Here is a 12,808-nt window from a genome sequence, read left to right on the forward strand (position 1 = left end):
CACATCACCCAGGTAACTTCTACTCGTGCTCAGGGGAAGGGTCTTCACCTGGGCAGGGTCTTTTTGACCTGCAGGCGTGATTTTTAGTATTATAATGAAGATAGTTCTGGTCTGTGATACGTGGACCCAGAGTATTTTGCCAAGTTAGCCATGTATCCATAGACAGACACCAACATCTTGATTTACTGCACCCCTAAAGCCTGTCAGCTCCAGGATGTCCCTGACTAAGGGGTGCCAGTTCCACTGATCAGCCCTCCTTCCCTGCTCATTAGGTTTGGGAGTACACAAAGGTCTTACACCGAAGAACACCCTGATTTAAGATAATCCTGACACGCTCCGCACTTGGCGGCACCTCCGCGTCGAACGCCGCTATTTAATTTATTCCCAGGGCGCTCCCGGGCCGTGCCCGCCGACTCCTCCTTCCCGCCCCCCCCGTCCCCTCAGGCGGCTCCCGCCGCGCAATGGCTGCCGGGAAGGGGCCGCTGCCACGTGACCAGCGCGCGGGTCACGTGAGGCGGCGGCGGCAGCGCTCCCGGCCCGTCCCCGCCGCCATGTCGTGCTTCCCGGAGCTCTATTTCAACGTGGACAACGGATACCTGGAAGGGCTGGTGCGCGGCTTTAAGGCGGGGGTGCTCCGGCAGGGGGACTACGTGAACCTGGTGCAGTGCGAGAGCCTGGAGGGTGAGTGGTGGGGAGGGTCCGAGGCTTGCGGGAACAGCTCCCCCCCCCCCCCGCCTTCCCCTGCCATCCTGAGGGGAAGGTCCGGGCGGTGGGCTGAGGGGAGGTGGTGAGGGGCTGAGGGGAGGTGGTGGAGGGGCTGTGGGGAGGCGAGGGGCTGCCTGGCAGCGGCGAAAAGAGTCCACAGCGGCCCTGTCCCCTCTTCACCCCTCAACTGAGGCCGCACTTGGTGTCCCGGCCCCCGCCGCCTCAGCTGACTCAGTTTCCCGGTCAGCGCTGCCGTGTGATTGCCCGGCGGACACAGCGCTGTGAGGGAGCTTGGGCTCCCTATGATTTTCTGGGGTGGCTCTGTAACTGTGGTTGTTGGGAGCCTGGTGGGTTTTGTCGGGCATTGCTGGTGAGACTGGTTTTGTAGCTGCACTCCCTAAATGGCAGGAAACCAAAGTAAGGCTATTGGGGTAATCTAACAATCCCTGATACCCATGATTAGTTTTTAAGGGGATCAGGTCACCTAGGAAGGTACTTGCTGTTATTGAAGGATCACCAGTGGAAAAAATCCGGTGCCCGTCTGAGTTAATTCAGCAGTGAACTGCCTGTTGCCTGTGATCTTGAGTTCTTTTTAAAGGCTAATTCTGACTCCCAGACATAATTTCTTTTCTAGATCAGTGTGTACAAACCTGGAGAACTTTGGAGGTTTTGCTCTGTGATGCTCATTTTTTTCACAATGAGGGTGGGGAGGCCCTGGCACAGGTTGTCCAGAGAAGCTGTGGCTGCCCCATCCCTGGAAGTGTCCAAGGCCAGGTTGGATGGGGCTCTGAACCACCTGGTCTAGTGGAAGGTGTCCCTGCCCCTGGCAGGGGGTTGAACCAGATGGCCTTTAGAGGTCTTTTCCAAGCCAAGCTATTCTAGGATGCTGAGATCACTTGTGGTCACTCATCAGCTTAATTAGCTGCTGTTAAACTGTTTCTCTGATCAATGCCCTGCCCGGTTTTCACTCGGCAGTGTCTACAACCTGGATCAAAAATCACAAAGATTAAAACCAGGCCTCTCTTGAAATAGCCTAGAAATACATGTGTCTGGAGATGTTGGTTGTTTTTGTCAGTGGGACTATAATTACTGGATTATTCTTTCTTCCAAAACTATTTTTTAAGCATCAGGTTTATACTGACAATCATTGCTGAGTGGTTAATTAACCCTGAGTATGTAGATGGATCCCTGACCCGTTGAACCCTGGATACGAGTTACCTGGAGCTGCTCACTCCAGGTAACAACAGAATGGGAACAGAGTGCTGTGATGTGCCTCAGCCTCTACCTTAAGAATTCCCAAGCTGTTTTTACTTAGGAGAGAAGCTCCTTTTCAGCTTCTCTTTTTTGCAGCTCTTTGCTTGCAGTGGTCACTGTCATTCCTACTGTGGAGCCCAGGGCCTGGAAGAGGGCAGTGGGAATAACTTCTGCTCTCTGGGTAGTCACAAGTGTCAGCATGCCCTGAACTGTGACTGTGTCACTTCCCTCCAGTGAACTTCCTCTTTGGAGTCTTTCTGTACTGAGAGCTTCTCTTTTTTTTCCTCCCTTCCTTGCTTTCTGAACCAAGTTGCCTAAACCTAGTTCTCCCTCAGAGTGGTGTTTGCTGCATTTGGAATGAGTCAGGTTGGAGTTCCCGTATGTTTGCCATGGTGTCCTGCCCCGAACAGCTCTCTGGTGGCAGCTCCTGCTGTGGTCCTTGTCATGCTTCCTTCAGAACCTCAAGGTTCTTCCAAGTTCACTGTCAAGCTTTTTCCTCTTCCACCAGGCTTTCTGTGCCCCTGCCCACTGTGCTTCTGTAGAGGTGTTTTCCTTCAAAGGAATGTTGCTCTTGGTCACCCATGTGGGGCTGTGGTCAGACTATTTCTTTCCTCTGTCTCTTTAGTTGGGATTTTCCCACTCAGTACTTGTTTTCTGTGCTCCACAGACTTCTAACATGCATTCTTCCTCTCCCAGGTACTTGTCTGCACTAAATCCAGGCAGTGGCTGGCGTGTTAGCAGCCAAAATAAGTACTGGGACAGAAAATACTCATACATTGTTCTCTACTCTCTATTTTGTCTTCTCTCTGCCTCTTGTGTGCAAGTCCAGCTCTGCAGTTTGCCCCAGTCCTGGAGCGAGTGATCCTTGGCCATGGAGAAATCCTGACGGACCAGGGCTGTTCTGGGTCTGGTCCTGGCAATCGGGTATCTGGCACCTTGCTGCTACTGGCATTGCTTGGAGGATGCTGTGCTTCCAGGTCTGAAATGCTGCTCCCTCTCGTGTGCTTGGGTTGGTCTGGAAGCACAAAGGGATTGACTTCTCTGCTTCAGGACTTGGTCTGGCAGCTCAGTGCTGCTGGAAGGAGGATCATGCTTTTCTGTGATCCTCTGTGTTCTCTGCTTGTCTGATCACAAAGTAACCTGACTCAAGCTCTTGCCTCTTGTCGAGTCAGAAGTAGCCAAGTGGGCTGTCTGTGGTCAGGCTCCTGAGTTGGCCTGAAGAAGAGCAGAAAAACACATCCAGGACTGAGGGGGGCGGTGAGAGCTGTTTTGGCTTAAGCTTTCTCGTAAACCCTGCAGCAATAACATGTTTAATCCCTTCATTCAGCATCAAAAGTCCAGGTGCTTTGGTTGTTTCTCAGCCAGAGGCCCTGTGACGTGCACGCACTGTGCTGGGATTGCTTGGAGGCTGCCCGGCCCTCCCTGTTGTATCCAGTTCCTGCTTCTGACACAAGGTGTCAGTGAAGGACCTGGAGCCGCCTCCCTCAGCTCCAGTGGTGTGAGCATGGATCTGTGCTGGAGTGGAATCTGTCTGGGGCAAACAGACTTAAAGGTCACCCAGATTTCTGCTGTCAAAAGGTTGACGAGTCATCTCCAACTCCTAAAGCTGTGGTAGCCTGTTAGAGGTCTGGTATCCTCTCTGGAGAATGAAAAGCTGTTGATGTAGTTGGACCATGGTGCCACTTTTAAGCAGCAGAGTTCAGTCTAGGTCTGGAATGTTGGTTGTGGGCTGGCTTTAATGGTGGTCTGCAATCCTCCTTACTGTGAAATGCACGTGGAACCCAAGAAATGCACAAAAGCATCTTGTTTAGAACCAGGAATGTCTTTACCTTCAGGTCAGTGTTCATGAACCTCCTATTGCTAATAATTCCTCCTACTTCCACAGCAGTAGTGTAGAAAACTGTTTTCTTTCTGACCTGCCAGTGTCGTAGAGGTGATTGGTGTGGTGAAATCCAGCTTCTAGCTGGGTGATGAGGCTGTGAAGTGGCCTGCTGAGGAGTGGCAGGGACTTGGTTCAAGCCTGGGGGCTTCTGTTAGGAGAGGTTTTCCAGAGGCTGCGTGTCTCCAACACCACTGCTCTGTAGGTGCTTGTACCTCTGTCCGTGCAGTTGGCTCAGCTGAGGACTTCCATGCTGTATGGAAACAGTGGTGTGCATGTGGAGGAGCAGGATCTGTCCATGGAGTGTGTCCTCTCTGCACCAGGCTGAGTGCAGTGTGTGCTTTTGTTTTCACTGTCCCAAAGATCTTTTGTTCTCCCCTAGAGGCTTTGCTTTAAGGTGTTCAGCACCTCTCTTTTCGCTGAGAAAAGAGCTGGAGAGGTTGTGCTACCCTTCTCTTTTCCATTTTATCACCATGGTCCTGGAAGTTGGGCCCCAAAAGGCTGGAGCTGGTCTTCTCTTTCAGCATAACCACATGGGCAGCATGTCCTCTCTTGTGCAGAGAAGTTGCATTGCTGCCAGAGCTCCACACCTCCAAGAGTGCTTTTGGTGGAGCTTGTGATGTTCTCACAGGTGCAGAGGGAATGGCATAGATCCTTTCCTGTGCAGCTACTTTGCTGTACTGCCAAACAAGGAGGGGCCACTCGGTGGTCCTGAGGTGTGGCTGTGCTTAGATCCCTCTGGAGCTCTGAGGGTGTTTCACTCTGAACTCGGGGGGTGTAGAAGCCAAGTCATAACGTGGTGGGGACCTTTCATCCTCACCCACACGATGAGGATGCTCTCTGTCTCCTGGCATGTGTAGGAACCCTGGGTGAAAAGCTGACCCTTGCATGCTGGGACTGTACAGGAGGACTGTCCCCTGTCCCCAAGAGCTTTCTTCTGCCAGATGAGGCAGAGTGTGTGGGCACAGTGAGACCTGAGGAGGGTACAGACCATTCTTGTCCTGTGAATGCTGGCTGCTCGTGCAGCAGCAGAATACTGTCTGAAAAGCTGTGCTGCTGATCTTGGTGCTTTGTCCTGCATCCTCTGGTGTAACCACTGGCTGTGGCTGGTTCATCAAGTGTCCTGTTGAAACAAACTCCAGGAAAACATTTTTTATTGGAAGAAAGATAGCCCTTCCATAGCCTGCTAGATCATGGTGGCAAACAAACACTGTGGTCCCTGGCTTCCTGCAGGGTTCAGCGGAGGCTCTTTGCTGTTTGTTCTGGCCTCCTTTACTGGGCAGAGACCTACTTCATAGCTTCTCCTTGCTAAACTTCAAGCAGCATCTGAGGTCAGCTTCTGAGTACTGGTGCAGCTTCAGCCCTTGTTTGGGTCCTGCCCCTCGTTAGGAGATGATGGTGTCTGGGTTTCCTGGCAGGTATTGCTGCTCGGCAGCATGTCGGTGCTTTCATCTTGTTTTTCCTCGGCTGTCAGCTCCTGCAGCAGGAGGCTGCTTTCTACCCTGTTTATTTTAGCTTCTGAGTGATTTGTTGCTTCTCTCCTGAATCACTGCAGTAGGTGCTGGGCCGATGTCCTGTTAGTGCACTGGACCTCTGAGGTTACAACTGTGGCTTAGAACAGTCTGCTTTTGGAGAGGGTGGGGATGCAGGCAGATGGAGGGGGGTGACCTTGCCTTTTGGACAGATTAGGAGGGGGCTATCTGCTTGAGGGCACATGAGCTGGTTGTGCTGGGTTTGAAGCTCTGAGAGTGGTGAATTCAGCCCCAGGAAGGGATGTGACAGAAACACAGGTTGCTGTTTGGTGCTGAGGACATTTCAAACAGGTGAAGAGCCAGAGGTGAGACACTGATGGAAGAAAAGGCCAAAGATGATGCTTCTCTGTGTCTGTGGCCCAGAGGAATTTGCTGCCTGACAACAGAGAAAAGGTGGCACGTGACTGCTGGTGATGTGCAACCACAGGAAAGGTCTTAAATTCTGCGGGGAACAACGGGTCTCTGAGTAATTCCTGAGCGAGATTTCAGAGAACCAGCTTCAGAAGTGTCTGAGGTGGCTATAAACAAACCAAACAAACAGCAATAAGGCAAATGGTAATGACTGCAGTCTCCTTAAGGGAGATGTGGGCAATGTAGCTGATCTGCAGACTGCTGTGTAATCCCTCAGCTGCTTTACTGCCTCCAGCCTGGGAGATGGCAAACGGTATTTTAATTTTTATATAGGCAGTGATGGCCTCAGGTGCTTTGGAGCAAGATGTTGGGGTTACAGCAGATAATTTGCGTGAAAATATCATTTCAGCTCGAAAGTTGCAGAAGCTGATTCTGTGCCTGTGCGTGAGAAGACAGATCAGTCCTTGCCTGGAAGTGCTTGAGCCCTTAACTTGATTCAGAGCTCTGCAATGCAGTTATGGCAGGATGCTGAAGAGGGACAGGGTGGAAGTCTGAGCTGATGGGGCCATGGATCATTCTGTCTGAGCAGGGCTTACAGGACAGGCTTTGTCTGACAGGCTAAGGGCTTGATTCCTTGGCAAAGCAAACTTGCAGGAGAGGACGGTTGTATTACTGTGGATCTGAAGTCTCTCGAGAAAATGTCATCTGAAATGTCAAGGTGTTGGCACAGCAGGGTGTTGAATTAACCTTCTGTTGTGTTTGTGGCTCATGTAAAGGCAGCTGCATAAGAACCAGAGGGCCTGATCCGAGAGCTGAATGGAGGTGGCTGTAAGTCCATGTCGTGGTAATCCCAAGCACTGTCCTACTCAGCTAAAAAACGCTGTCGTTCTGACAAGCTGTCGTGTTCTTGCACAAGGCAGCTTTCTGGGAGCTGTGACCCAGCCATAATTTACCAGCATTTGCAGGGGAGGAGAGAGAGCAAAAGTGTTGTGGTCATTCAAGTGCTCCCTTGCCAAATACTGGCTCAGTCTGTTACTCAGTGTGTGAACCGCTTGGAAAGATGCCGAGCCAGGCAAATGTACCTCTTAAAATCAATCACTGGGTCGAGGCCGTGTGCTGCTGTTAGTCAGCATCTGGAGAAGCTCCTTGGGAGGAGCTGGGCTCTAGGTGCAGGTCTCCCTCCTTTCCAGCAGGCAGCTGGGGAAGAGGCACGGCAGAAGACTCGCAGCCAGCTCTTATCGACGTGCAGCCTGTGCGATCTGTGGCAGCTGCCCCTGCCAAGGGGCTGCTCTTGCTGCCAGAGGCTGACTCCAGCTCGGTCTGAACTTGTGTTGGGAACTTGAGCTTTTGGAGAACTTGGGGCTTGCTCAGCAGTGGGTCCACTTATTAGTCACCATGCTACTGGGACATCTCTTCTGGCAGGAAATTTGTGAAACCACGAGATTAGTTTGCTCTTAACCGAGAAACCTGACATGTGAATAGTCCTATTAAAAGCTCCCAAACTTGGGAGCTCACCCTCTTGGCTGGAGCTCAGTGACCAGCACAGCGGCTGGAGGAGGACAGGCTCGTGTAAGGAGCTGATACACTGTGGGATGCATTGAGTCAGGGTTCATAAATCCGGTCCAATTTTTGGAAAATATGTTCCGTTTTGTCTGCTTGGGTGCTAAGAGATTCAGAAAAGTTTAGTTTCTGCAGTTTGTGGCTGGCCTTCCCTGTAAAAATGAATTCCAAGTGTTATATAAACATGGCCCTTATTCCAGTTGCAACATAATGTGCTGGCTCTTTTGCTGTGGAGTTGGGGAGACGACCCCCTCATGGAGCAGGGCAAAATGTTCTGGGCAAGCAGCTCATGGGAACTTGCTCAGAGCTGTGGAGGGAGAGCCTGCAAGGCACAGTGTGCAGCCTGGGTGGCTCTGGTCTAGATGCAGTGCAGCTCTGACTTCCTGGAAGTACAGCAAACTCTCCTTTTCGTGTCACTGTGTCTCTAGCATCAAGTGACCTGAGGGCAAAGCAGCTTCTTGTGACCTCAAAAGCAGAGTTTCAGGTTGTGATGACACCAAAACAAACCAATGGTATTGGACTTGAGGAAACAAGATATAATCTTTGGAAGCTTCCCTACTGAGGACAGATCTTGTAGGATATGCAATAGCTGCTTCCTCTCCAATGTCCTGTATAGCTCCCAAACAACATCACATGCCTTTTTGGGCAGGCTTAGCATTCGTTAGGGCTCTGCACAATTACAGGGAACTGCAAGCAGGAGGTGTGTAAGTGTAGCTGCTTCAGTCCCCTGTCCCCTCCTTCACAGCCTGATTTTATGTGTGTAATAGTCTTACCAAGACCCCTTCTCTTGTATTCCTTATCCAGATAGTGTTTTCCCACCTTGAAGGTGTGAGGATAAGTTGATTGTGCTTTGGTAGAATAAACCACAGCTATTCAGCTGCAGCATAGTCTGGGGAGCAGAGGTCTAGCTTAGGTTTCTGCTTTGCTTCAATGATGTGTGTTGAGCAGGAAGATCTCTTTGCTGCATCCAGAATTCATAGAATCATAGAATGGATGAGATTGAAAGGGACCTTAAAGATCATTTAGTTCCAACCACCATACCTTCCACTGGATCAGGTTGCTTCAAACCCCATCCAGCCTGGCCTTGAACACTTCCAGGGATAGGGCAGCCAGAACTTCTCTGGGCAACCTGTGCCAGGGCCTCCCCACCCTCACAGGGAAGAATTTTTTCCTAACGTCCAATCTAAACCTACTCTCTTTCAGTTTGATGCCATTCCCTCTTGTCCTGTCTCTCCCTGCCCTTGTCCCAAGTCCCTCTCCAGCTCTCCTGTAGCCCCTTCAGGTATTGAAAGGCTGCAGTAGGGTCACCCAGGGTCACTCTTCTCCAGGCTGAACAATCCCAGTTCTCTCAGCGTTTCCTCGTAGGAGAGGTGTTCCATCCCTGTAATCATCTCTGTGGCCTCCTCTGGACTGGCTCCAAAAGGTCCATGTCCTTCTGGGGCACAGCACTGCAGGTGGGGTCTCACCAGAGTGGACTGGTCCCTTGCTAAAACTAAGAGTGTCCCTGAACTTTCCTGTAACCCACTGAGAAACATGACAGAAACAGGGTGATATTTAAGTCTCTGGCCTTTATGTCCCCTCTCTATAAACTCCATCTGTTTCCTGCGAGACTGAGCAGTGGGAGCACCTTCATAACTAAAAGTGCTGGTGAAAACCATCTTTGCTAGACCCTCTTGGAAATACTCAGAAGACTTGAAGTCAGCTTGGAAGCTGTTGGACCCTCCCATCCCTCAGGCTGAGGACAGTATTGGGCTGTACAAGCTCAGGTTGGAGCCTGAGGAGGAACTCTCCAGCTCATGTCTGTGGCTGGGTGGGATGTCAAAAGATGAGACTCCTCAAGCCATGCTGAGTCCTTGCTCTGACCCGGGTGCTGTGGATGCTCATGCTGTAATGCTGAGGACTCATGTGGCTCAGCAGAAGGGAAAGGCAGCCTCAGTGCTGCTGCCTCAGAGAAACTAGGGAGAAATGTCTTCTTTGTTTTCTCTGGATGGCACGTTCACATCTGGTTTGACTCAACTCTTCCAGCTGCTCTCCTTTCCCCATAAAGGTCTTGAATCCCTGGGAGGTTGCTTGCCTAACTGGCCCTCTGAGGTGAAGCTGAAGGGAGATGAACATTGTGTACCAGTGCTACTAGTAGAGCAGTGAGGAGTAGGATTATATGACATTCCTCAGTTCTGGATTCAGTTTTTCCATAGAGACACTTAAATGCTTTTGGCTCAAAATAGGGCTTTTATCTTGACAGAGCTCAGCATGTTGTGGTTGCTTGTTGGCCAGGACTGCAGCTTGGTTGGGCACCTGACCTGCAGCAGGGGTAACAGAGGAAACAAAGGTTTCCTCTGCTTGAAACTGGAGGAGGGGAAGACTTCTGAGCATGTTCTTCCATCCTGGGCAGGGTTTGCCTACCATGTGAGATGGATTTAAATGGCCTTCATCTTCACCAGCCCCTCTCAACCTCTTAATGCCCGACTTGTCTTTATCAGTGCAATTAGCTGGGCTGGCTTGATGATGTCATACCAAGCTGGTTTATAATTTCAAACTTGCTGTTCATGTTTTTTTGGCTTTGAAAGCTTTTTAGGTGCCTCCACATCACTCGTATCTGGGTGGGTGCAGTTAGGCTCTTGGTTGTGATTGCTTCAGCCTGCAACCAGAGCCCTTTTGGCTAAAGGGAGAGTTTAAGTTGGTTTTTTTTTTTCCTTCCCTAGATTTCTAGCAAATACTTCCTAGAAATGAGTAACCTTCCACCTTGACCAAGCACAGTGAACAGCTGGCACCAGTGTGTGCTCAGGTGCACAGATGGTGTCACGGTTTCCTCTTTAAGGGGAGGCAAGGCTGATATGGTGAAACGCTGATCATTTTCCTGCATTTGGGTCGTCCGTGATAAAACTGAGCACAAATAATAGTGTGTGACTGAACACATGGGTTTTGTCTAGGAGAGCTTTCAGAGAAGAGAATGCCTGGAGGAGTGCTGAGCAACAGCTTCCTTGGCTGTGCTGGAAAAAAACCCAAAACAACCAAACCCAACGCAAAACCCTCTAGAGTGGAATTATTCTTTCTTTTTCAGACTTGAAACTGCACCTCCAGAGCACAGACTATGGGAACTTCCTGGCCAACGAAGCCTCCCCGCTCACTGTGTCCGTCATAGACGACAAGCTGAAGGAGAAGATGGTGGTGGAGTTCCGTCACATGAGGAACCACGCGTACGAGCCCCTGGCAAGTTTTCTGGACTTCATCACGTGAGTAGCAGCTGTTCGTGAGCAGCGTTTGAAGTGTTCTGTTTTTCCGGGCTTGAGAGCTCTCAGCCCAGCTTCTCAGCCCTGTGCCTGCTGTGTTTTCTGCAGCTTCTTGAACGAAACTGTTTTGGTTGTGTCTGGAGGTCTGAAACCAGCAGCGCCGTGTCACTGTGTTGTTTAAGGCTTCTGCTCCTGGGATGTGTGTGCTCCACTGGCACAGCTGCTTGGCTGCCTCCCATTGCAGAATTGGTTCAGCCTCTACTACAGCTGTCACTTATCTTTGTCCCTTGTGTTAAATGCTCCCGTTTTCTTAAAAACTGTGATCCTGCTGCAAAATGTAGCCATGCCATGCATGTGCACGCTGGCAGTTGCCTGCTAGTTCTGTGGTCGATCAGGCTTCATGAAGGCTGCAGTGATCCTTCTGTTCCCACCCCAGGGTCTGTGGGCCTTCCTCTGACCCTGTCACAAACTGGTCTGGGGAGTTGAGCTGGCCAAAAAATCGAACACCTTTTCCCGTTTGGTGGTAACCTTTGACTGGTTTGTTTTTCTTGGACAGTTCAGTGGGATCCAACAAATGCCAGCACTAGGGGAAGGCAGGACCTGGAGTGCTCAGCAGGGAAACACAGGGCTGCAGCAGCCTCAGCACGTCTCTGTCAGTTCATGGAAACACACGGTGCTTCCACAGCAGTTTGAGCTGATGAGAAAAGCTTGAAATAGCTCAGTGTTCTCAAGGTATTTTCTGGTGGTTTTGCACAACCCTCTGCTTCCCTGTGTGCTGCTCTTGTTTTATTCAGTAATGAAATGGAATTGCTAGCCTCAGAGAGATTCCAGTTGGCCTACTTTGCATCTGAAACGTGGAAGTAAAATTGACATTTTTCCTTTCCTTTGTCTATATTCCTATAAACTCTAGTTTGGCTTGCAAACTGCACAGCCAGTGGCATCTTCTAACCACCAAGGAGATGTCTTCCAGCTGAAAGTGAATTTGTGGTTCAGTAGAGAGTGACTTTAACTTGCATCTCTGAGAAGAAGATTGTACTCTGTTCTCAAGTAGCACAGTTAATGCACCAGCTCTGGAACAGTGAGCCCAGGCTCATCACAGGCACTCTGGCAAGCGGTGTTTAATCTTGCATTTTTGGTAGGGGTGTGTGTGTGTTATCCTAGCTTAGGATAACAGCTGGAGGGTTTTGAATGATTCAGGCTGATGTAGAAAAGACCTTTGTGGTTGATGAAAACATTTAAATTTTTATCTATCTGTGAAATCTCCTGCATTTGCAAATATTGAATAAACACCTGTCTCTCTGCCACATGCATCTGTGTTTACTCCTTTCTGTGCCTGGACACTACCACTGTCTCACTTTTCTGACCCAGTGCCTCATATCTGTTATTTTCTGGGTCACTGTGCTAAAGCTGCCTGTCTCTTAAGCCTTTCCTGTTTTCCAAGAAATAGTTTTTTCGTATATGCCTGTCGCTAAGATTTCTGGAGTTTTCATGTTTGGACCCAAATATGGGGCAAGACATTACTAAACCCCCATTTTGCTGCGGTGTTTGAAATGAATGAAGCAATTTCTAGTTCATCTTAGTTGTGTGGGGCAGTCTCTTCTATTCTCTCAAACTTAACTTTCAAAACACCTCTTTGCCCATCTTGAATTTGCTGTAAAGACATTGGTGCTGTTTGAGCTTGGCAGTATTAGGTAGATTGTCCTCCACTGATGCTTTTCCTTTACTGCCTTTGAGTTTATGAAAATGTTTAGTCCCTATGGAATTATCATGGTCATCTCTGATGCTTCTGTCATATCTGTTTAGAGGCAGTAGTTTGACCAGCAGACGTGAGTGTCTTGCAGACTTTAAAACTTCGCTGTTGCCCAGCAAGTCTGACTTTGAAAAGCAGTGTGTGGAAAAGATGAACTGGGAGGTTTCAGACTGTGCCTGCCCTGGTTACACACTGCCTGACTTGGCCTGAAGGCTGCAGATGGCCTTGAAGATCCAGTTTCCTGTTACATCAGTCCTGTTGACCTTTATCCAGTGTCTACGACCAGCTCAAGTTGTGCAGAAGACCTTAAACATCTTCTTTAGTCAGAAAGGCTGGTTCTTACCAGCCTGTTGGAATCACTTTTTTTTTTTTAAATGGTGTTTTGTCCTCAGCTTGATTTGACTTGATCTTGTGCTGCTTCTGTCACTCTGATTTTGATGAGCTCTCTACAGCAAATCACAATTCTGTGCAGATATCTCTGTCTCTTGCTACTGCATAATCTCCTGTTAAATATATTGGTTCCATTCAGCCCAGGATGTTTCTTCCT

The 12,808-nt window shown here is 49.7% G+C and overlaps 1 protein-coding gene across 1 annotated transcript in view; it reads left to right on the top strand.

The window, feature by feature from the left end:
• The first annotated feature begins 483 nt into the window (after window positions 1-483).
• The window catches only part of ATP6V0D1 (ATPase H+ transporting V0 subunit d1), a 34,319-nt gene continuing 21,994 nt past the window's right edge, over window positions 484-12,808 (top strand). The window contains exons 1-2 of the mRNA XM_032700855.1: window positions 484-681; window positions 10,343-10,514. Coding sequence (XP_032556746.1) covers window positions 552-681; window positions 10,343-10,514 — 302 coding nt within the window. The 5' untranslated portion in view covers window positions 484-551. The remainder of the gene's footprint in view (window positions 682-10,342; window positions 10,515-12,808) is intronic.

This window comes from Chiroxiphia lanceolata, chromosome 13, assembly GCF_009829145.1.
Source record: "Chiroxiphia lanceolata isolate bChiLan1 chromosome 13, bChiLan1.pri, whole genome shotgun sequence".
NCBI classification, from domain to species: domain Eukaryota; kingdom Metazoa; phylum Chordata; class Aves; order Passeriformes; family Pipridae; genus Chiroxiphia; species Chiroxiphia lanceolata.